This window comes from Poecilia formosa, unplaced genomic scaffold (assembly GCF_000485575.1).
Source record: "Poecilia formosa unplaced genomic scaffold, Poecilia_formosa-5.1.2 Scaffold98, whole genome shotgun sequence".
NCBI lineage: Eukaryota > Metazoa > Chordata > Actinopteri > Cyprinodontiformes > Poeciliidae > Poecilia > Poecilia formosa.
Genome location: NW_006800037.1, coordinates 208,790 through 233,104, shown reverse-complemented (window position 1 = coordinate 233,104; position 24,315 = coordinate 208,790). Strand labels below are relative to the sequence as shown.

Below are 24,315 nucleotides of genomic sequence, written 5' to 3'. Positions count from 1 at the left end.
TTTACTTTTACTTTTATTACTCAAGTAAAAGTAAATAATACGGTGTAATAAAACTATTCCTAAAAGCATAAGTGTAAGTTACTACCCAGTTCAGCTTGTAACACTACATACTAGCTTGAACCTTTGTTTCGTTAACACTTGGTTCTTGTGCGACTTATCTCTATTTATAGAAAATAAGCAAATAAACTGACGTGGGGTTTGTCAAATTAACTCCGGGAGCTTCCGTCACACACACACAAAAAGTTTCGCGTCATATCCGGTCAACTACGCTTCCGGATGCGGTGAAATAGCAAAGACGAAGGAAAACACCGCTCTTACTAGGATTAATTTAAAGGACGAGACGCTGTCGGTGCAGTTAGCTGCGATACCAGCAAAGCTCACATGGGATCCATGTAGGGAGTTTAAGTCATTTCAGACGGTTTGTTACGGTAGTCTTCATGTGAGCTGTTTGGGTTTTTTTTTTTTTTTTTTGTGTATGTGTTTTTTTTACGGAGTGTTTATATCTCCGAGTTGCTAGCTTAAGCCTCGGTTAGCGGGCGCTCAGACAAGCAGCTTCTCTGTGAGATGATAATCGGACTCGCTGGCGTTTAACCTGATATAGCACTCCCTCTTTTCCTTCTTCAGTGGGGTGCAGCTGTCTGCGTGTTTGGTTGTTTTCTAGAAGCGTTTACATTGGGGAGGGGGGGAGTTGTACTAGGTTAAAACACAGCCGATGGGTTTGTAATCAAGCGAACAAAAAACGAGGATTTTGGCCCATGAAGCCCCACGGGTTTGCTATTTGAAAAGGTAAATAGAGTTTAAAGTCAATTATAGAACTTTACAAAATGGCTGGACCCCGGACTTCAGTCTCTTCCAGGAAAAACCTGCCTATAGTTTGTAAATAGTACTTCCCTGTCAGCTTCTTGGCTCCACGACTTTTTTTTTTTTCTTTTTCTGCTGGTAGAGGACCTAAACTACACCCTGTGTTGGAAACCGAAGAGGAAGATCTTTTATTTATTTATTTATTTATTCTCGTTTGTCTAAGGAAAGTTTATATTTCATACGCTGAGCTCTTCAACTCAACAGGTACGTCAGCTTTCCTGCTCAGCATAATGTGAATTAGAGCAGTTTTTCCATATCAATTGTTATTTCACTGACAATGACGGCAGACTGTGCAGTAGGTGCTTACAATTTCAAAATTGGATATGCAGAAGACCACAAAAGAGCTCAGTCATGCTTACAGGTGTCTGGCTAGGTTGGAAATTTGTGACAAAAGAGACGAATTAAATAAGATTTAAAAAAAGACAAAGGAATTATTGCTCTAGAGTTAAACCACTTTGAAAAGGACCAGATTTTTAAAAGTAGGCTGTAATGAAATAAGGAATAAGTTAAAGCAAGAGATGTTTCAAGATTTTGCTTCCAAACTTTTTGACACGCCAACACCAATTTTAGCCAGTTTTGCTACATTAAGACATGTAATGTAAAAGAGGGAAATAAACACAAGTTTTACAATGTTTCGTTGTAGATTTTTATCCAGAGGAGTTGTTTTTAATTAAGAATTCAATCGGGAGCAGTTTTTGTCACCATGTTTAACAAATGCTTGAAAACAAAGATAATAATGCTGTACTCCACTTATCCTACGTGTTGTCCTAAAAAAAAACAACAAAAAAGAAACATGTGGTCACAAGCTAAATTTTATTTTCAAAAGCTTCTTACGCCTTTTTGTGCTTCCTTTTCGATATTGCAAATTGTTAACTTTGAGCAATCTTTCCTCAGTAACTCTGTCCCCAACAAAGAGTGTTGCAATAAAGAGTAGAGCTTCTGTGTGGTGCGTTCACTGACCAGAAAAAGATTAGATTATATAGATAGATGGAAATTCTCACAGACTGGTCATCGGTCAGGGTAGGTCAAACTGAATATTGACCAGTTCTAGTCAACGACTCAAAAAAAAAAAAAACATTTCACAGTGCTGTGAATCCTATGTTATAGTAATGTTTGTACAAAACAAAATAATCTTCCAAGTTAATCTGAAAAAAACAAACAAACATATATTTAGTCATTATAAAGCAAAACCCTTAATATCTAGAGCTCCTTTTATCTTTTTTGTTTTTAGTTGCTGACATCGACTCATCTGCATAGCTGGCAAATGCTTAAATTGGTCACATATTCATCTTAATAGAAGTTCAAAGCTACAATTCGCATTTTGCACCCAGATCTTCTAATATAGGATTGTGGACTTGATCATATGTTGAGAAACTTGCCAGAGATGCAAAAATGTTCATTACTGTCGCCTCCAGGCAAAGTAAAGTGGCTCGCGCATGACATTGTCATAAAGCTCTTGTTGTGTTAGCATGGAGCTGATGTATATTCTCTGGTACAGTGACCCTCTTGTCTTCTTGCACCGCAGTGAAGGATGAACGGCCTCTCTTTCAAAGAGCTCTGCTGCCTGTTCTGCTGCCCACCATGTCCGAGCCGCATCGCATCCAAGCTGGCCTTCCTGCCTCCGGAGCCCACCTACGCCTTTCTTCCAGACCCTGAAGCGGACCCCCCCGCACTGGGCGCGTCCGGGACGTCGAGCATGCGGTCGAGGAGCGGCGCTTCGGTCTCCGGAGGAGCCGGCGGCGTGGAGGGGAAGTGGAAGCTTCACCTGACGGACCGAGCAGAGTTTCAGTACAATCAGCGAGATCTCGACGAGGTGGAAGTGTTCTTCACTCGCTCCAGCAGAGGAAACCGAGTCGGCTGCATGTACATTCGCGTCGCAGGGAATGCCAGGTGAGAAGCTCGGAACGGTCTCGACTGATGTTCCAGATTTGAGATTTCTTCTCTCTTTAATTTTAAAGTTGGTCTCCTGTCCTCAAATGCATCTAAATCATGGAGTGTGACGGGTAGGTAGCAGGTATCTGTAGAACCTGATTGCCGTATTACTGTCCATAGCACAATAATACGGCATGCTTAGGGTGGATCTACTGGCGCCGCACAGCACTGTCCATTCATGGTGGGACAGAAACAAGCGACAAGTCTGAGACATGCTATTGTGTCACATATGTCTTAGTCTGACAACACAGGTGCTTAGGTTGAACCCCGTCAGTCCAACCGGAGGTAGAAACTTCTCCCGAACATCCTGGACCTTAAAATAATTAACCGAACCGTGCGGAGCCGTGCCGCTCAGCGGAAGCGAAGCATAAATGTTGCTGGTGGCCGGTTCTTGAGCCCCGACGTTCATGCTGTTGATCTTAATGTAGAGATGCACCAGTCAGAGAGAATGATTTCTGATCTTGGTTTTTGTAAAGGTTAAGTATAAGATATGACTTTTTATTTATTTATCAAAAACAGAAACTGAAATCTGAAAAAATATTTGATTCGGCTTATCGTCCTCCCCTTGTTCCTGTTAACTGACTCAGAAATTTCCTCAGTTTAGGTTTTTCTAATTGATCTCTGTCAACTAACACTCATTTTCCCTAAACGTCTAAACTTTCTTCCTTCCTTCTGACTCTTTAAAGAAATGTAAAGTTTTGGTTTCTCTTGTTTGTTTATTTTTTTTTTTTATGGTTGCAATCATAAATAAGCAGCGTTGCCCTCAGTGATATTAGTTTCCAGTAAGTCGGAGACAAAGTCGTCACAGGTCTGCGTCGTTGACGCCGTGTTCAAGAATCGTACACGGCTTTATGGCGCTGGTTTAAACATTAAACAGTTTGTTATGAGATAGGAACATAATTTAGATTCAGTGAGGGTCCAACCCTGGTAATGTATGCAGTTGCTGATTAACTTCTAAAATCAGTTAAAGAATAAATCTTAAATCTTAAATAAATCTGGGTTTGTGCGAGCAGAAATACAGAAAAATATATATTTGACGCATATCCGTAAGGAGAGCGACATGTTTTTATTTCATCGTGGCAAAAACTAGAGAACCCGTTTGCATTAGAGCGGTTTTTTACTATATTTATTTACAACAAAATTCTTATTAGCGAAACAGTTCTCGGCTATTAGCTGAAATCTTATCGGTCAGAATCTACACTGGCATTTCTCACCATATAATAACGACATGTCAGGAATCTTAAGTGCATCTACCAACATTTCCTTTGAATCTGCCTCTCCTCAGATTTACCGTCCTTTTCTCCCACGGCAACGCAGTCGACCTCGGCCAGATGAGCAGCTTCTACATCGGCCTCAGCAGCCGTATCGGCTGCAACATCTTCTCCTACGACTACTCAGGTTATGGAGTCAGCACCGGCAAGCCCACCGAGAAGAACCTGTACGCGGACATAGACGCTGCCTGGCATGCCCTGCGTACGCGGTATGTTGTTCTAGAATCGCCCCGGACTCACAGGACTGCATTTTATTTTCCTTAGGGCCCATTAAAGCGCTAGAAATTTGTATAAATTCAAATTATTTTTTGGAAAAAAAAAAAGAAAGTAGGAAACATTTAAAGAAAGAAATCCATTTGAGCATTTTTCACTTATTTCTTTCTGTTTTCTAAGCCCTGATATTATTTGAAAAAGTTTTTCTGGCCCCCATCTACAGACCACAAATTAGGTCATCTTTAATTTTAGTGGAATGAAAATTTAATATTAATCGATTTTCCAGTTTTTTAATTAATTGAGTAAAATTAGCCGTTTTATTGTTTGTTGTATCTTTTCAAAATAAAAACTCAACAATCTACAGTTTCATAAACTAATTACTGCCCATTAATAATAAAAACAGTGGATATAAAACTAAATCCACTGGATTGTTTAAAATCCATGATGTAAATTTGTGCACAAAAATTCAACTAAATTCAAGATTCACTTTACTGTCACTCAGCGCCACCTCCATGCCGAACTAAATTACAGTGCACAAGCGTGCATAAAACATGCAATAAAAATGACGATATAGTTAAGAAAAGAGGGTTCTATAATAAATATATTTATTTAACTGAATATAAGAGGTTTCTGGGACTGGCCAACGCCAAGCTCTTCATCTCCTTGAGACGCTGGAGGTGAGTTGAAATGGGATTTACCTCCCAGAAACCCCCAAACACATCGCAGCTGAAACTGAGGGATGGTGGAAGTTTTCCTCAGACTGAGGCCAGAGGTCATAGGTTACAAGAAAAGTCTCACTTAAGTTATGTCCTTACTAGGGGATGTGGTGTCCTAACTCTTTCCCCAGTGAGAATCTACATTTTTATTTTGCATTTATAAAGTACATTTTCTGTTTTCTGTTAAAATGTAATTGAATCCTTTTTGCCCCCGTGACACTGATTTAAAAAAAGATTAGATATTGTTCTTTGAACATCTAATGTGAAAGACTTGAACCTTTTAATATTGTCCTCAGTTTTGCACATGACTGCAGGTACAGTTTTTTCACATCAACGTGAGAAGATGGGGCTTAAAATGGCAAAAGTTGTGCTTGGAGGGGAAAACAAAGATTGGTGGAAACATTTGTGTTTTGATACACCGTTTATCTGGAGAGTTTACATGCTGCAGAACAAAGTTACGGGTTTGTCTTTAAAAGTTGCAACTGAACCTTTGGTAACGTCAGCATCATTCAGCTTTGTGAAGGTCAATTAAATGCAGGACATAAATGTTCAACCAAACAAACTTTCTGTACTGTTACCAGATCTACCTGGAAAACTTTGGTGCAGGTGCCTCAAAATGTGGCATGAATTCAAAATGCCTGTTCGTCTGCAAAGCGCAGATATGATTTTGTACCCTTCTGTTGTTAAGACTAATGGATTTAGAGAAAAAAAAAAAGGTATATTCAGTGTTTTGACAAATTTTTTACTGAAATAGACTAAAATAAACCAAGTGATTATTATTATTAAGTGGCTGTATTTTTTTTATTTTTTTTGTCCTTTTACTAACGAGTCTTTCTCTACTCATTTTATGTAGATACTGCATAATCCCAGAGAACATTATCCTGTACGGACAGAGCATCGGCACGGTTCCCACTGTGGACTTGGCTTCGCGGTACGAGTGTGCCGCCGTCATTCTTCACTCGCCTTTAACGTCTGGGATGAGAGTTGCCTTTCCTGACACAAAGAAAACCTACTGCTTTGACGTTTTCCCCAAGTAAGTCTTCCTCACCCTCTGCTCAGTGCTACACGTCTCCTTCTAGAGATGCACCGAAATAAAAATCTGGGCCAGTGTTGATGCGCAATATTAATACTGCTACTGTGGCTAATATTTATAAATGTGTATTCTACACCTACCTTTTTGACGGGATTAAAATAAACACCAGTTGCATCGCGTGGTCACGTGACCAGACAAATACACATGAACAGCCTCCTTTCCCCTACTGAAATGCTAAAGGCAGCAAGATGGAAGTAAACATGGGTTGATGATATAGGACCAATACCGACCTTATTAGCCGATATATTGTTCATATCTATCTCTTAGCGCTTTATTGAGGGTGTCCAAAGCGTGGCCAGTGGCGCTCCCCCCTCCCGCCGGAAATATTTTTGAATTAAAAGAATGAATAATGAGTGTTTGCATCTGAAACCCGAATGTAGAGACCTGCTCTATAGTTAAAGTGACATTTATTGTCACTATACAGAAAATAAACAATAAGTCAATATGAGGCGGTGGAAGGGAAAGGAGAGCTAAGATAATTCAGTGGAAGAGAAGCGCTGTCAAATAACAGCTTTCAGCTGTTTTCCTGTTATCTTTGTTACTTTAGGGGCTCAATATGGAGCGGGAGAATCCCAGTGATAATTCACGCTTCAGTGTTAGATTCTATAGGTGGGTGAGAAGCAATTTGTTCCGAGGAGAATCTGGCTCCTGCGTACAACAGGTGACTGACTGCGTTTGGAGCGTGAGGGCAGATGGGGCTTCATCGCCTTGCCTAGCAGATGTTTAGGTGCTATATTGTAGAATGAGGTACTGAAACACCTTCTGCAGCAAGATGTTCTTGCAGGTCTTCACAGATGATCGGCAGCCATTCTCATGATACTCTGCATATGGTTTTTTTTGGCCCAGCAGACCTGGATTTACCAGCTGCTCTGCCTGTGACGCTGCATTTCCTGATTCCATTGGTTCCAGTTTGAAGAAACACTTTAGACTTCTGAGAGGCTTTTATAATCTTCCCCTGAACCATAAAACTAAACATTTATTTTCAGAGCTACTGAGAATTCCTTGTAGGGACTCTGCAGAGCAGTGAGGGATAGGCCCACGTTGAATGAAGTTTAATGTGTGGTGTACGTAATCAGCATTGAGCATTTGCATACATTCAAAGCAGCAAAATAGTCTCGTACAGACAGAGTTTTCTTTTTTTTTTTTATTACTTTGGGTTTTTGTCGGCTCTAGTGACCTTTGATAGTTGTCGGACAGGAAAGCGGGATGTGAGAGAGGAAATGCATGCGGCAGACCTCCATCTTAGTCCTCGACGTATATGAGCCGCACGCTTTTACCCCTGCAGTTTTCCATGTTTGATTGAATTTCATACAACTAACTGTTGCTTCACTAAAAGTTTTTTTGTTTTGTTTTTTTCTCGGAAAACTCCCGAGTTATCAGAAGTCAGCAGGAAAGAAGCATGCTGAGGCGACTTCCCAAATACCGTCAGGCCACACATTATCGCCATGAAAGACTGAACCAGTAAAACCAGTCATCCCAACTTTCATTTGCATTTTTTTTCTGCTTGATCCGATACATATTTGTGCTGCTGCATCATGGGTTTTGTACGTCAACACATTGCTGGTTATGAAAGTGGGATTTTCAGTTGTCCCATAAATCTTTGAAAACCATATTGCCAATTACTATATTTCTTATAGTAACTATTTGTGACATATTGTTTGTGAGTGAACTGTCACTTTAAAACAAGGGATTTTTTTAAACAATATTACTTGACATTACTTGAAAATAAAAACAAAATTAGTTCATATTTTAAGCATCTTTTACCAGCTTTCTTTTTACTATGCTTTTATTAGCATATTTAGCATAGCTAACAGTACAAAAACAGTCTTCATTTGCATGTCCTGTTAAAATGTTGATCCTTTCCTCAAATCTGACATTTCTAAAAGCTCCCAAGTTCCTTGATGAGGCAGGAAGCTAACAAGGATAAAACAAGATCTTTTCTGCTCAGCTTTCCTGTTTTCAGCTGAAAGTCTTGCTGTCGCTTTAACCCCGAGTGACATTCCAATGTCTCAACATGTTTAACCTCCGCACTGAAGAGTGTTTTCTGCACTGTGACCTGCTAGCGCTGACCACAAGAACATCCGGTGAAAATTAACTTCAGCGATGCGTAACTCAACTCTCCGTCTTCCCTTTTCAGCATCGAAAAAGTGTCTAAAATCACCTCTCCGGTTCTCATCATCCACGGGACGGAGGACGAGGTGATCGACTTTTCTCACGGCCTGGCCCTGTACGAGCGCTGCCCGAAGGCCGTGGAGCCCCTCTGGGTGGAGGGCGCCGGACACAATGACATTGAGCTGTACGTTCAGTATCTGGATCGCCTCCGGCGTTTCATTGGACAAGAATTGGCAGCTCAGCACCCCTGACCTTCACGAGAACATCATCATGTCATTTTCTTCTTCCTCTGGCACTTAAAGCGCTGCCTCCCCGTGTGGAAGATGGAAATAATGTCTTCTTGACTGTCCATCATGGTCCTCTGGACCACAGTGTCCCGCACTTCTACTGTAGGCCTCGACATAGACCACGGACCAACGAGGCACAAAGAGATCTTTATAATCAGATTTGTTTAAGTGTGGAAGACGACGTTTAGACGGTTTCACTTAGCAGAAACCTAAATAGTACTGATCATGTTTTAACAGGGCAGATAATGTATCTCTATTCTGTGCAATAACATGGACACAGTCCACAGAACGATGGCATTTGATGATGTTCAAAGATACCCGCTAAGAAATCATGGAGATTTTCTAGTCTACTTATACCTTGTGTGTGTGTGTGTGTGTGTGTGCGTGTGTGTGTGCGTGTGCGTGCGCACGCGTGTGTGTGTGTGTGTGTGTGTGCGTGCGCACGCGTGTGTGTGTGTGTGTGTGTGCGTGTTAATGTCTCTGTGTGTAAAACTTTAATCTGTTAACTAAAGTTGGCAGAATAATATTGAAGCATGGGAAACACTTTTGTTCTTAAAGTCTTCATGCTAAAAATGAGGATTTTTTTTGTTTCCGCTTTTAACAGAAATTTTAAATGAGACTCCATATCGGATTTTAGATCAAGTAATCATGGGATTTTTGTTTAATCTCTAACACACCTCTAGAATCAAGTGCAAACCTTAATAAATATAGACTCGGATTACTTTTGGTTTACTCTATAGTCGTCGTTTGTCGTGGCATTGGACTGCACTGCGTTGGAGGACGTTTCCTGTCTTATGCGTGAACTGTGGTCTGAATTTTTTCGGGTTTTAAAGGGACATCTGTACGGATTTAAGTTTGTACTCTTGAGTCTTTGATTTAGTCTTCACTGCACTCGATGTTTTCCTCAGGTAAACTTGTTTTTGACATTTGGATGGGAGCGTTCCAGACTCATTCTTTCTCATTTTAATAAGCTGAATATTTCTACAGGTGATTTCATGTCTTTTTTTTTATTTTTTTTTTTTATTTTTATTTTTTTTTATTGTAAACCAAGTAATATACCAAACTTTGCTCCGAAAACGAAGGTACTCTTCGCAGCAAAGATTGGTGAAACTTTGACCTCCACCTTTTCTTCTTAGCAACTCATGTAGATCCCAGTAGGGGCGTGGGATTGGTTAGAAGAAAGACAGTCAGAATCTCTTTAAGTGAAACATTAAAGTTGTTCCTTTTTGTTCGTCTTTTCTCTCACACCAGCTCACGTTTGCACGTTGTTCTGCGACGAGGGTCAGCGCTAACACTAAACGGGCCTGTAAACATCTTTTTAATATTGATACTGCTGAGATGCATTTCTACCATCATACAGTGAATAAAACATTCTTTATAAAGAAACATGTTGATTAAAAAAACAATAATCCCCACTGTAAATACAGAGGGATGCAGGATCTAAGTACAGTATTTTTTTTAAATTATTGTGAAGCACTACCTTTTTGCACAATATCAAGCTAAAAGATGTTTTCAGGGGTTTTCCTCTTTTTAATGATCTGTAAACTCTAATATTTGTGTGCAATTATAGAAGCTCTACATCTTTACAAGTCTTGGTTTTCTTACAGTCTGTATTCTTTTTCTTTGCAGATCCTTTCCATTTTTTATATTACAAAACCGTTTTTTTTATGTGACTGATATTTTGACCTTAGTTTGGGAAGAAAAGGTAATAATTTCCCCCCACTTTGCTTTATTTTTCTTTACTTTGGCCCCAGGCTGCAAATTACCAAAGTTTTAAATCACAATGAAACTTTCTCTGTTTAAAGCTAAGAATACACCACTGTTTACCCTTATGGGCTTTTTTTTTTTTTTAGCTCTGAGATGCAATGCAGCAATTTCCAGGGTTCTTCATCAGTTTCTGAACCAAAATGTCATCCAGCGTTTCTGTTGCTGTTTTCTGTCTTCATATGCTTCAGGGGGGAAGGTTCAAAGTTGAATAGTTGTTTTTTTCTGTCTCTTATTTGTGTGATCTAATGTGTTCTAAGTTTGCATCCATGTTTGAGTTTGAATCCTTACCAAACCATGTGAGCTGATCAAACACCATGACACAGGAGCTTTATGTAAACGGCTTCTTTTCTTACAAACTGCAGATCTTATGTAAATGCTCCAATTCTTTATTATACTGACGATTTTTTTTTTAGGTTTTAAAAGATTTTGTTTTTCTCCAAGAGTTGAAAAGAATGAGTCAATAAAACATACCCAGAAGTTAATAGCTGTTTTGTTCTCCTTTTTTCATCAAGACTGTGCACTGGAGCGTGACAGAAGATACATTTCTGTCTCTTTTTTTTCTTCTATTTTTGTTTAAAAGAATGTTTTCTTATCTGGTTTAGTCTTTAGGCTTTTCTGGCATTCTTGGAATAAATACCTCCAATTGTTTAATGAGGAATATCCCATAATGGCTTGAATGAATAATTGGCTGATAAGTAAATGGGTCTTTATTTACACTTTTTGGATGCGCCGTTTGGTCACTTGTTGGCGTTTTAGCTGCTGTGCTGAACAAAGGAGAAGGCTCAAATGAGGTTTTGTTATTTAAACCAGCAACAAGGACTGCGATGCGTCCCGGCCTCCCCTCTGTCTGCTACCGCGGTGGGAGCTGTGGGAAACGGAGACAGATGGAGGGTCAGCTCCAGCCACTCTCCTTCTTCTGCTCAGACTAAGCGCAGCTGCAGAGGCCATGTCCCCCGCGCACAAGACACAGCGAGTGCAGGCTGACCCGCTGCAGACGAAGACAAATCTGCAACCCTTTGACACGGACGCGCCTTCTTGCTGAACGTTGCCAAGCCACAACGACGGAGGAAGCAGTCCGACAGCTGCCGGTGGAAGGTTCTGCATATTGTAACGTGGCTGACAGAAGGCACAAGAAAAGACAGATAATCATCCATGTTCCGTTGACCTGTGACAGAGATAATCAGCTCGCTGCCATTCACAGATCGCAGCAGTTATCTGTCTAAATGCTGGTTTTGCATTCAGGGAGAAACTGATGTGCGGCGAATTGGCATTTAAGGTGCAGAGGGTTCGATGAAGCCTTGCCGTATTCAAATCTAACCAGTAAATGATGCAGAGACGGGAGAAACGTCTCCGTTTTAGTATGCAAGCGAGGTTTTTCCAATACCCTTCCTGCAGTGGTGCCTGTTCACAGATTTATGCCGTATTCCTCTGATCTTGAGTTTATTCCTGTTGGCTGTTTTCTGCTGCCGGTTGACGTTTCTGCTCGGATTCACTCGGCGAACATTCAAGGACAGAGCAGCTTCTGCCAAATGCCAGTAATAAATATCCGCCCTGACCGACAAATCATATTTACGGTGTGTCAGCGATGCCGACGGCTGCTTGACTGATGCTAGCCCACGGCCTCATCTCAGGCATCCCTCTTCCTCTCCACCAGCACCACCTAATGTGCCACAATGGACTCCAAGAAGGGTTTTTTTTTTTTTTTTTTAAATCCAGATGTTATGATCTATGTCCAGATTAACTATATGCAACCAGACAGTTGGGTTCAAGTGAATAGCAGCAACATCACAAATCAGATCAGTCACTGTTTTTGGTAGAAATATGGAAAACAAATTGCTAATAGGAGAAATAAAAACTCAACAGCCGACAATGCATGCTGCTCTCTGTAACTGAATCAATAATTTAAATTGATTTTGGCTAAATTAGAAGAGCGGATTCCAAACTGTGAATCATTTTGTTCCAAAACTAAACAGGTTTGAAACAAACTGGTGCCAAACAGGATGAAGGGAGAAAGTTTTGTACCTGCGGACGGGTCAGTTCAGACTTTGTTCAGAACAACAACATACTTTGACTTAACAGTTGATTGGAGAGATTCAGAAGTCAAGAAAATGATAGTCTGCTCAGCTAAATTAAACCTAACGCTTTGGAAGGGAAACCAAAACCAGAAAAAAACGTAGGAGAAAACAGGAAACCACCATTCAAAGACTGACCACAATCACAAAACTGAGCCAGTAATTAACTGGTCTACGGTTTTCTGTCAATACTGTAACATTTGCTGCACTGTTAGATTTATACAACAGGCTTTACAAAGTTGACCTGAGCAAACACAGATTCAGGAAAGAGGCCCTGACTGCTGCAGTCAAGTCAGCAGAAATGTCCTCCACTCCAATAAATATCCATGGCTCATCCTGCAGAACGGCGCTTTATTATTATTCCAAACAGGAGCGAGAGCGCCGGGCATCACAAGACGATGGACATGCTGCGATGTGCTCAGAGAGGTGATATATATATATATACCTCGAAATCAAAAGTCAAACAGACAAGTTTGATAATAATTTATTTAAACATGTAGAATAAGAATCTTTGGCAGTGGAGAACAGGAAATGGGGATGGGTTTTGGGAAAACATCTCCAAGTGAAGTGTTGCATGAAAAAACCTGGCACGGCGACACAAGTCCCAACTGTGCGCTGCTGGAGTATAACCGGTCAGACTGGTCAGCGTCACATCAAGACTGCGACCCTGTAGGCGCCTGCTGATGCTGATCTGATTTAGTCTGAAGGGAAAACTGGCCTGGCTCTGCAGATGGGAAGAGTTTTTTTTTTTATATATATATATATATATGACACAGATGGATAATAAAATAAAGTGTCCTTCTGAATTAGTCAAAGTAAAATCTGGCACAGATGGTCTTTTATAACAAATTTGAGTTCATTAACACTTGTGTTGAAGATCTCTTGTTACCCTCACATTGGTGAATACAATTCTGAATGAAAAAAAAAATACAAAAACATAAAAATAAAAAAAAACAGAACAAAAACGTGAACTCATTTAGTAAAGAGGGAGAAAAACCACTTACAGAGTGGTTCATTCATCCTTCAGATTCACATAACACTGACATCTGTCAACTGGCATCAGTCTGAGACATTTATCTGCTTTCTCTTTCAGTAGGAGGCCAAATTCATTTTCGGTCCTCGCGCATTTTATTCCTTTTTTGTTTTTTTTTTTATGCGAAAAGATAAATTTGCATCAGAAAGCAGCACTAATTGCACCTCTTCACCCTGAAGACAGGGCATGTAAGGCCTTTTCAGTATTTGCCAATGACTTGTTAAAACCAAGTACAGGAACCAATCAGAATGCACCGACGCGGCATTCGTCACACAGCTCACAATATGAGGGAAGAGTTGGGGCGGGGGAGGATGAACGCATACACACAAACATACACACATATATATTATGTACACACATACACTGTGCACACTGTGCACAAGCCAGACGAGGGCTGTTCAAGACGCCCGACTGGGGAAAAATACTGACGTTAAGTTTCTTTCAAGTCAGCTAATACGGTTCAGAAATACTGTGGAAGGTCCATTCGGTCAGTATTAACAAAGTCAAACAGGACTGAACACCAGAAACTTGCTGTTTCATTTCCGTTCAAAGGACATTAAAGCTTCATCTACACAGATGAGTCGTTTTCACAATACTGTTGGAGGTCGGGGAGTTCGGCTGCTGCTTCCCCCTCCCCCCGCCTGTGCAAAAAAATCTGTCTGAGGCCACTTGGGGTCGCTGTTGCACAGATGCACATTAAGGCTGACAAGGTGATGATGGCAGAGTTTGTGATGAGACCCAAATGGGAAGAGTCTGAAAACAGGAGCGCTCACTGAAATGCATATGGTCCATGTTAAATAACTCAGAGCTCTTAGTTTATTAACGAATCCTCCCACTGCGACCATCCAAAGTGGCCTGGATTAGAGTAGCGCAGAGCCCAAGGGAGGACTGGGGTGGGAGGTCACAGCGTGACTTTGCTGAGTCTGACCGAGAGGCTGGAGCGATGCTGAGCGCGAGGAAGAGTGGAGCTGCAGCGGCTCCTCAGCTGCACGGGTCGACCGGCCGAGCCTCGAGCGCGCAGCAGGAAGTCGAAGTTGGCTGAAGTGTTCATGGCGTAGAAGACGTTGGCGTTGTCAGGAATCACCAGCTCTGAGAGACGTTAAGGAGAAAACAAACAGTGTTAAGAAGCTGTCAGTGATCCATTTCTAAATGGGATCAAGGTCAAATAATCAGCGGGGAATATAAAATATCACTAAAGTTGAAATCTTTGTTTATTTGTGTGTGTGTGTGTGTGTATGTGTGTGTGTGAATCTGTTTGTATTTAAATGACACTTTTTGGCAGCCATGTTTTTACCTTTCTCGTCAGAGATGACCTGCACCAGCTCAAATCCTTCCTCTGGCTCCACCTCCAGGTTGTGCTTCGCCATGGCTCTGGCTATCACAGCCGGGGTCTTGTCCTGACTGGTCAGCTATTAACACAACAACAGACACATCAGGATTTCGCCTGCTTCGTCGCAGACTGCCTCAAAATCCCAAAGCTGTTTTTCTTTCGAAAAGCACAAATCCTGCCTTTTTTTTTTTTTTTTTGCTCACCAGTATGCTCTTGTACAGATTGCCGTTGCCGTGCTCCAGGCTGACTCTGACGATGCACGCGTCCTGGGCTTGGGTGTTGTACGCCGGGGTCTGGCTCGCGGAGCAGGGACACATGGGCGTGAGGGAGATGGACCGCCTGTGGGTGCCGGGGCGCCCGGGCAGCGAGGGCGAGGCGGGAGTCATGGAGCCGCTGGCGGTCGACGAGTTGGTGTCCATGGAGTGGAGCGAGGTGCAGGACGACGACTCTGAGAGCTGAGAGGAGAGTCAGACGTGGTCGTGTACGAATGTTAGTTATTTGAGGCAGCAGCTGAATGCAGTTGAAACAAAGTGATACGTTTGGCAAGTTTTAAAACGTAAAAACAGTTTAACTCGTTAGAAAGTTCAACTGTTTCCTTTCCCTCCTTCCAGTAACCGTAGAATCGTGACATCCAGCTCAGCAATGTGTTGCACCAGCTTTTTACTTTAAATGTAAAACAGCGTCAGATAACAAAAGTCATACATTCGTGGAAACGGGAAGAAATAACTCTATGCTTTTGTTTTCTGAGGGGTGACGTGTTTTCTTTTGGTTTATTTTTTATAAAAAGTTATTTGACTGCAAACTTGCAAACTTCAATAGTCTCTAGCTGATTTCCACTTATACTCCACATGAAACATGTCTAATTATTCTAAGTTTTTGTTCACTTTGCACACCGGCCTCAATAAATGTTTGCATCCCTGCTGTTATTTACAATTCTATCTCATTTTAAATAACATTTGTGCTGTTATTTGTAGTATATTATTGTTTACGGGGTTTTTACCTCACTTCTTGTAAATAGTCTGCTTTTTATGCACAAAATAAACATTCACATCTTGTTCTCTCTTTGAATTACACCACTCCTTTGCATATTTATCTTAATCTGAGAAAGTTTTTTTTTAATTGTACAGTCTGATTCTCATGTTTTAAATTTACTCTGCATCTCATTCTTATCTTTTATGTTGTGTGAATATTCACTCTTCCACTTGCACCTTTCATTTCCCCGCGGTGGGTCGGTAACGGATATTTCTGTTTTGTTCTATCCCTGACAATCATTTCGGTCGTAACTCACCTTGTTCTGACTGGAGTCGGCGTTGTGAGTCGGACTGGCGAGCCCCTCGTTGTCAGACGGACCGCTGGAGTCGTTGGACGACACGCTGACCGAGTCCATGCTCTCTCCCGAGCTGCCAGCAGGAGGCGAGCGCGGCGTCTCTCTGACTGGTGAACTGGCTGTGCTGCTGTCTGGCCCAAGAAACAGTCTGCCCAGTGGAGGAATGGGGGTTATATGTTAGTAAAAGAAAGATATGCTTAGATATGACTAACACCCCCCTCCGTCCCCCCTCAGATCTTCTATCGTTCATCTGTTTTGAGAGTGAACTCACAGGCTGATTCTCTTCACCATGCTCTTTCGAGGTTTGGGTAAAGTCGGGCTGCTGTCGCCGAGCCCTTCGACCTCACAAGACAAGGCGTAGCTGTAAGGCAGAGCAATAAACCCTGAGCATCATAAAACTTTAATAAGCCAAGTCCGCTGCGAGGCGGCAAGGAGAAACAAAAGACAGAATCAACACGGCAGATCGGTGGGGAGTGAAGGAATGGTAGGAAAACAGGGAGAAAGAAGCTCATCATGTGTTTATGAGCACGAACAATTGATCCAACAGACCGTGGCTCACACACTGATGTGATTGTTGACACGTTTAGGAGACGAGACACAGTGAGGGAAAAGCAGCAGTACCTCTCCTCCTCGCTGAGTTGAGGTTGGTTCTTAAACCAGCGGAGGAAGGCCGGGTCTGCAGTCAGGCAGTAGCTGTTGCAGGCCGACTGGAGCAGCTTGATCTGGGCGATCACCTCAAACTCCTGCAGAGGGAGAAGGACAGAAGGATGATCACCAAAGGCAAACAAAAACAAAAAAAAAGCCTCACACCAGAAAAGCCATTTGGATCCTTCATGTCAGCCAATAAACAGGAGGATTCCTCACCCTGCGCCTCTTCTCAAAGTTGATCAGGCCCCCCTGTGGACACAAAGACACAAAGAGAGCGTACGGTCAGACCCTGGGGGTGTCACATACCGGCGACCGCTCAGGCAAACAGCATTAGGTGGAGCGCGCCGACTGGGACGGCGGAAACACGGGCATCAACATCACATCTGCAAGGTTCCGTTCTCACAGCAAACCGGCGAGGGACTAAACCTGCTGGTGCCTTTTTTTTAATATATATTATTTACCTCCACAATGTCTGGCAGGGCCGTGTCCAGCATGGTCAGATCAGTCAGAAACGTCCCCAAGTACGGTATTGTGCCTTGCATCGCGCCCTGTGAAGAAACGTTTTTTTTGTTTGTTTGTTTTTTGGTCACTTTAACAGTAAATAAGACATTGCATTTGATCTTACAATATATGTTACATGTGTTTCTAATATTTGAGAGAAAAAGAAGCCTCTCGGATTTGACAAATTGTCAGTTCATTTGTAGAAAGTGAACAGGCAGAGAGCAATGTTGTGGCTTCTGTAAAGGCGCGTTAGTCAACAAGCCCTTCTTTCTTAGCTCTCTCCTGCTGATGCTTATGGAAGTTTTAGATTTTGCTGCTTGCAGCTTTAATTTACACTGAACTGTTGACAGATGGCGAGGCAGGCCTGCAAATTACAGCCCCGACTTAATGTGCATCCAGCACACAGCGCTTTGGATAAACAAAGCTAAGCATGTGGCTTCAGCATCCTGGAGAGGCAAGAATTCTCCTTTCACTACATTGCTCAGGAGGAATGTGTTGTTTGCATTTTTCTTTTCGTGTCAGCCGCTTTTGAAAAAGAAAAGAAAAAAAAAAAGGAAAGAAATCCATCTGCCTGGTTGTTGTTTCTGAACTTCACCAGGGATTCTCTCACCATTTCCTTCTGCAGCTGCAGTCTCTTGTGGGTGCGCTTTTGGTGATCTTTGGCGCAGCTCTCCAGACTGGCAAACTTTGAAGTACCTTCCTGTGAATAAATGAAAAACAAAATTAAATAAATAAAGAAAGAAAGGTTTTCACCTGAAGTTTGACGCTAGTTAAATAGGAATTAATTTTGGGATTTAGTTGGGTCGGTGGGAGGCAATCTGGATCCGACTTACCCTCATGAGCAGCTCTCTGCTGGTCAGATAGTTGTTCTGGTCAGAGAAAATGTCTGAGAGCTCCTCAAATGTCTGCATGCTGTCTCTGGATCAAAACACAGGCTTATTTCAGCAAACAGGATCAGAAACAGGTGCTGAACTATGAGTGCAAAAAAACCAACAACAAAAACGCAGCAACTTGCTTCCAGGAAATTCTGCCAAAAGTCCGACTTGTTTAAAACAGATTACTATGCACACTGGAGAGGCTGAATGCTTACTTGTGAACACAGGCCCACACTCTTTTCAGTCTGTACAAAGGGTTGGACTGCAGTGCCGACACAATCGCTCTCAGGGATGAGAAGTTCTTGCGTATCCTGCACTCCTGCGCAGAGAAACCAAGCAAACGGTCACAACGTGGCTCGCAACTTTCCGTCCGCAATCTGGGATGCTTCTGGGACTTTTCCTGACCTGGGCGATGTCTATCCAGCGCTGGATGACCCTCGCCCTGACGTGCGGCCTGAGCTGTCTGTGCTTCAGCACCGTGTTCACCACGCAGGCGGCGATGGCGTTGAACTGGGTGATGGTCGCGCGGATGGTGGGAGCGCTGTGCTTGTTGTCCTTCTTGTCCCTCTGGGACCAGATGGAGCCCAGGCAGTGGTGGGGGACGACCTTCTTGAACAACAGCTGGAAAGAAAAGATACAGAAACTGCTGCTGAGTATGGCCAAGAGGAGCTGTGAGTCCAGCGCAGAAATAGCTGGATTTCCACACAAGAGCAGCGTAAGTTCAAGTAGCTTGAGTAATTTCTCAAATCAGCCGGCGTATGTGGTGCTCATGGATGTTTGGTGCTCTAACAGCTCAACTTTTGCTTCTACAACTTGTGCAGATTGAGATCATATAGGTATTTGAAAAAGTTTCTAACTTTTTGTCAAGTCTCAAAGTTTTTATTCAATTACTTTTACTTGTCGAAGTAAGGTATCAAAGAATCGGCGGGAAAGCAAAGTACTTGAAAAGGGGCCAAAACTGAAAGCCGAGCAAAACTTTCACTTTATATATATATATAGAGAGAGAGAAAAAAAACATCTACACATTTTCTTATTTTCTAAAAAAAATAAAAAAGTATTTTCTTAATTTTTTAAGAAAAAAATTTCTTAAAATATCCAAAACAGATAAGTTTCTGTGAGGCTTTTTAATTCACTTTTTTGTCACACGTGATGGCAACACACGAGAAATTTTCATCATCTGGTTTCATAAATAGTAATGAAGCTTTTTCAGATGTACTTAAGATGAGCTTCTCTGACTTTACTAGGATACATTAATCAATTTTATTTTATTTTTTACAAAGTATTTGATTTTAAGCAAACGTATGAAATTCCAAAGTTTTCATGTGGGATCATCACATTAAAATATTTCTGAATTTTTCTGCATTTGGCGTTCAGAAAACATCCAGCGGCCTCCTCTGACGAAGGCTGTAAACGGAGGGATATTTTCAGAGGAAAAGCATCATAAAAATGTGCAATGTTTCCATTTCCTCTCCCTCCTCTTACCGCGTCCATGTAGGTCAGCTGCTCGGCCACCAGGTCGGCCTCAAACGACAGGAAGTCCTCCTGGACCTCAATTTCCACCTCCTCGTCCTCCCCGAGGCAGAAGGAGCTGTTTCCCTGGAAACCAACTAAAAACAGACCAAAAAATAAATAAATAAATAAATTATTAGTCTCCAAATAAATTGACAAAAAACAGAGAGGAAATTAAACACACACACAAAAAAAACAAAACAAAAAAAACACCGATACCGTCTGTTTCGTCCATGTTGGCCTGACCCTGCAGCTGCTCTAGCAGACCCTCTGCACGTCGGAGCGCCTCTGAACCTGGCAGAGCTTTGCGCAGGTACTCCATCAGCCTGTGGAGGCAGGGATAGTCCGGAGGCTCCTGGAAGTCCTCGGGACACTGGTCCAGCCAGGCACGCAGGATGGAAGCCAGGGCGCTGTCGGTGCACAGAGACAGACGCGTGTAATTAATCACTGATGCCAACAGGAGCTCGGCTGGAAGTGACTGTGACGTATTGAAACCGAGTCTCACTTTCTAATGGCTTCACTGCTTTCAGTGCCTTCCTGATCATTTTCTTCCACACTCCCATACCTGCCAGAGATAAAAAAAAAAAAAAATCAATTTAATAAACTTGCAGCCGTTCACAATCATATATATACGGAAGAGGATTGGGGCCACTGGAAAAAAAAAACAGTTCTGACTTTAATCTCAGATTTTAATCTCAGAATTTTGACTTTAATCTCAGAATTCTGAGATTAAAATCAGAATTCTAAGTTTAAAGTCAGAATTTTGACTTTAATCCCAGAATTCTGAGATTAAAGTCAAAATTCTGAGATTAAAATCTGAGATTAAAGTCAGAATTCTGAGTTTAAAGTCAGAATTTTGACTTTAATCTCAGAATTCTGAGATTAAAGTCAGAATTCTGAGAAAAAAGTCAGCCAGAGGCCCTAATCCTCTTCCGTATGTATATCATGTTCTTCTTTTTTATGTAGATTTAAAAAATGAAGAAAACAAAACAAACAAAAAAAATTATCCGGCCTATACCTGTCCAGCAGCAGCTGCAGTACAGTCTGGGTGCTGGCAAAGGCTCTGTAGGTGGAGAGGAAGATGGAGGTGTAGGTGAGGTCGTTGTCTCCGAAAGCCGTCAGCAGCGTCTCCACCAGGCGCTCCAGAGTCCCGGCGCGGATGCTGCGGATTTTGCAGGTTTCCAGCTGGCTGACCGTGTGGCCGGGAGGCAGGCGATCGCCCTCCGCCTAAACACGAGCAAACACCGTCAGACTGCTGCAGCAGAACACACTCAAACACCTCCGACGCGCTTCCTCTTTTGGTCGCTCTCAGATGGAACAAGTAGTATAATCAGAAGATTTTACTTTAGGTTGAGTAATTTACTATTTTCTGCAGGTAAACTCCAACAAATAGTGTATAACTTCACCATAAAAGTGTTTCCATGATAGTTTTTCTTTCAGTATTTGAACCCTGTATTTGCGTGTCATTTCCTTCTTATGTTTTCTCCTCCCGTTTATTTATTTCTTGCATTTCCTTTTAACATTCCTCCATCTGCATCTTGGAGTTTTGTAGTCGCCGCTTTTCGCTACATACTCGAGGAAGGCTTTTTTTGTTGTTGTTTGTTTTACAGTGTGTCACACATTGGAATGAACCTGGTGAAAACTTTGAAAAATCTGAATTTGTAACTTTTACGCCAATAGATTTTGTGAACATTTTAGATTTCTAATTTTATCCGCTTATCTCCAAACCTGCTTGTTTTTTGTAACGGAGCTTAAAGACTGAAAAATTTGAGGAGAATATCTTCTGAAATTTTGAGTTGGAAACTTGGAGATTTTTCACCAAACCCGACTTCAAAGTCAAATATGGGTATCGATGTGAAAAAGCTAAACCCAGGATATGAAAAGGAAGTAAATAAATAAATAAATAAATAAATAAATAGACATAATGAAAGAAAAAAAGCAAAGAAGGAAGTGACAGAAATGAATACACATCTTAATAAAACATGCAATTATTTATCTTAAGATAGATGATTAAAATGACTAAAACTGCAAAATGAAATAAATTATGCAAAAGAAATTGAAGAAAAAAAATTATGCTCAAGTAAATTCAAGTGCAGGTCTCTCTCCCCCCGCCCCCAAGCCCTCCTTTGCTATTATTTAGCATTGTTGCCTTGGTTACTTTGTAACCAACTTTTCTGGGTTCAAAGTTGAGCCACAGGACGTTTTGTACCAACCATTCATCACTTCTTACCCCACCAGAACGTCTCACACAGATGTAAAGCGATTTTTAATAGTTTTCTCATAGTCGACTGGAAGCAAATGAGGTAAAAGGACTCCAATAAGAACATCCACCAGCTGGAGGTAACTTCATAGAGTTATTTTGACTTCAATCAGAGGTCATGTCTCACATTTCGGAAATAGACAAGAGGGATCAAAACCAAGAAAAGTTTAATTGGGGTTCAATAAAAAGTTCTAGCAATATAACGAACTGTTACATGTATCTATAATTCTGATTTTGACATTTTCATGATCATTTTTATGCTATATATGAAGTACAAAGGAAAACAAATTTGTAACTCGTGGTTAAAATGTGTGCAAAATGTCAGCAAAACACTTTGAAATTGTCATAAAAACCAGCAAAGGGACGAACAACCAGCCCTTTATCTTTGCACCAATAAATGCAAATATAAAATTAAACACTTTAAAGGGCTTGCATGATCTCATAAGTTATTATAATACTACTGCTACACAACACTTTTATGTTTTTTCTTATTTATTTATTAGCATGCGCTGTACTATAATGACCTCAGACATTAATTACACTGTCTAAATTTAGTACCATAGGAACATGTATTTCCTGGTTTTACTCATGACATATTTTTCTGTGGTGTTCAGAAAAAAACAAGAACACGACATGTTAATAAGACACTAGGTTATAAATTATAGTCTGAGATAAAAAAAAATCAATCCACTCCATCTCTGATAACCAAAGAATAAGGAGGAAACAGCATTGATAGCCGTGACCTATTTTTAATCCCAGTTTCTCCAGATGTGTCCGACTATTGTGTCCGAAGGGGGAATCGAGCGAAAAACAGGGCAGGGAGAGACCGTGGGAGGGTGGCACATGGGCGCACAGAGAGGAGAGAGAGAGACCTTGGTGAAGTTAGCGCGCTGCAACAGGAAACGCTCCCAATCTGCTTTTAATCACAGCGAAGCCCCTCCTCCACCGGTCCTCCAGACACAGAGGAGGACGGCGGCGGAGCAAACTTCTCCCACCACTCCCCTCTGATAAGAGCCTAAACACGCAACAAGTAAGATTCCTATCTGCGCGAGTTGAGTCACCGCTGGGTCACACAGAGTCTTAAACGTCACAAAGAGCGAGTGCGTGAAAAATAAACACGATTTGCCCTCTTGAAATCCTGTAAACACAACTGAACTCGTTAAGAGCTGCTCTCTCCTTCGCTGACAATCAATAACATCCAGGGAGTTGTACTGATGTGTCAGCTGGAATTTTCTCCTGCTTTCCCTGGTCAGTAGCTGGCACTGATCAAAACACCCCACTTTATTTTAATTAGCTGGAGCACACGCCACTGTCAATACATCAATAGGCCCTTATAGCCGCAGGGCTTTTGTGTTATTGTGCAGCTTATACCCACCAAGTTCTCCAACATGCCCCATACAAAAAACAAAACAAAAAAAACAAAACACCAACGGGACAAAATACAATACTCTTATTTATGTCAAACAGAAACTCTGTGAAAACTTCTAAAGCAAGCTAATGCCCTATAATTTGTCCCCCTCTGTGCTGCATAATAATACAGTCCACAGCATCTTATTATGCAGGGCATAATAGCAGAGGAAAACAGTAATGCCTCATATTCTCTGGAAAAGCGTTTAATACTCTGTTTTTTCCTCCGTACCAGCATTTGGTAGGACGCGCTTCCTCCCCCCCCCCGCGTGGAGAAACAAGCAGCTTTACCAGCAGCTGGAAAAGTCAGGAAATCACATGCTCTAGCAAAACAGTCCAAGTTGAGTGAAACTGTTTTTTATCCAGCAGCAGCTGAAAGGTGTTGCCTAAGTTAAGCAGGCTTAAAACGTGAAAACAATAACAGTGGCGTCTGTCGGCCCACAAACGGCTGATTTAAACAGAAAGGGTCAGTCGAGCCGTTCTGGTTTTAAACTCAACAACAGACAGCTTCAACAAACCATCTGTATATAATCAAATTTATGGCAGTTCAAAAAAAAAAAAAAAAAAACAAAAAAAAAAAAAAAAAAAAAAACTCGGGGGTTTTACATTTTTGCAGCAGAAAGCCGGGAAGGAAGAAAAGCATCAGGAGTTCATGTGTCTTGCTTAAGGTTTGTTTTGAGCCTGCGCTCACAACCGATTATATAAGGTCATATTTTTATGATCTAGTCATAGCCCACTGTAAAGACATGCGGTTATATGGCTGCAGCGTAGGTGTTAGCAGGTCACTGACTTGATCAGAGGTCGTAACCTGTCGTGTTTCATAAGAGTCGACTGGCCCAAACAGGGACCGGAGCCAAAACAAATGGGAAAAAGGTTTAGCAGAAAGATATATTACACAGCTAAATTTAATTATACATAAGTGAGGGAATTTCATGTCCCTTTTTTCTCCACAATTCATGGAAAATGCTCACGTACGGAGAAAGAGCAGCTGATATCCATTGGTTACGTACAAGGTTATGGCATAGTAGGAAATGTGATTTTGAGACTCCAATAAAACATGAAGTTTCCTTTTGGCTTTTGGTCAGGGGTCATAAGTTCTCA

General features: G+C 41.6%; 2 protein-coding genes across 4 annotated transcripts in view; one reads left to right on the top strand and one right to left on the bottom strand.

Annotated features, from left to right (window-relative positions):
* Positions 1 to 482: 482 nt before the first annotated feature.
* On the top strand, positions 483 to 10,734 carry LOC103142538 (protein ABHD17A-like). Of its 2 annotated transcripts, none has more exons than XM_007558643.2 (6): positions 483 to 786; positions 1,025 to 1,065; positions 2,387 to 2,751; positions 4,079 to 4,273; positions 5,847 to 6,026; positions 8,224 to 10,734. In XM_007558643.2, the coding sequence occupies exons 3-6, from the start codon at positions 2,393 to 2,395 to the stop codon at positions 8,447 to 8,449; spliced, it is 960 nt and encodes a 319-aa protein (XP_007558705.1). In that variant the 5' UTR covers positions 483 to 786; positions 1,025 to 1,065; positions 2,387 to 2,392; the 3' UTR covers positions 8,450 to 10,734. The 2 variants fall into 2 exon arrangements, with proteins under 2 accessions (XP_007558705.1, XP_007558704.1); XM_007558642.2 differs by having other exon boundaries at positions 944 to 1,065.
* A 2,355-nt stretch (positions 10,735 to 13,089) lies between these two features.
* rgl1 (ral guanine nucleotide dissociation stimulator-like 1) overlaps positions 13,090 to 24,315 on the bottom strand; it is a 28,451-nt gene continuing 17,225 nt past the window's right edge. For both annotated transcript variants that reach the window (XM_007558637.2, XM_007558639.2), the window contains exons 3-18: positions 20,566 to 20,774; positions 20,053 to 20,112; positions 19,767 to 19,957; positions 19,521 to 19,645; positions 18,444 to 18,659; positions 18,254 to 18,357; positions 17,997 to 18,081; positions 17,774 to 17,863; positions 17,124 to 17,210; positions 16,879 to 16,911; positions 16,636 to 16,757; positions 16,286 to 16,375; positions 15,976 to 16,162; positions 14,891 to 15,142; positions 14,652 to 14,766; positions 13,090 to 14,446 (exon numbers count right to left, since the gene is read on the bottom strand). In XM_007558637.2, the coding sequence (XP_007558699.1) occupies positions 14,259 to 14,446; positions 14,652 to 14,766; positions 14,891 to 15,142; positions 15,976 to 16,162; positions 16,286 to 16,375; positions 16,636 to 16,757; positions 16,879 to 16,911; positions 17,124 to 17,210; positions 17,774 to 17,863; positions 17,997 to 18,081; positions 18,254 to 18,357; positions 18,444 to 18,659; positions 19,521 to 19,645; positions 19,767 to 19,957; positions 20,053 to 20,112; positions 20,566 to 20,774 (2,154 nt within the window). In that variant the 3' untranslated portion in view covers positions 13,090 to 14,258. The remainder of the gene's footprint in view (positions 14,447 to 14,651; positions 14,767 to 14,890; positions 15,143 to 15,975; positions 16,163 to 16,285; positions 16,376 to 16,635; positions 16,758 to 16,878; positions 16,912 to 17,123; positions 17,211 to 17,773; positions 17,864 to 17,996; positions 18,082 to 18,253; positions 18,358 to 18,443; positions 18,660 to 19,520; positions 19,646 to 19,766; positions 19,958 to 20,052; positions 20,113 to 20,565; positions 20,775 to 24,315) is intronic.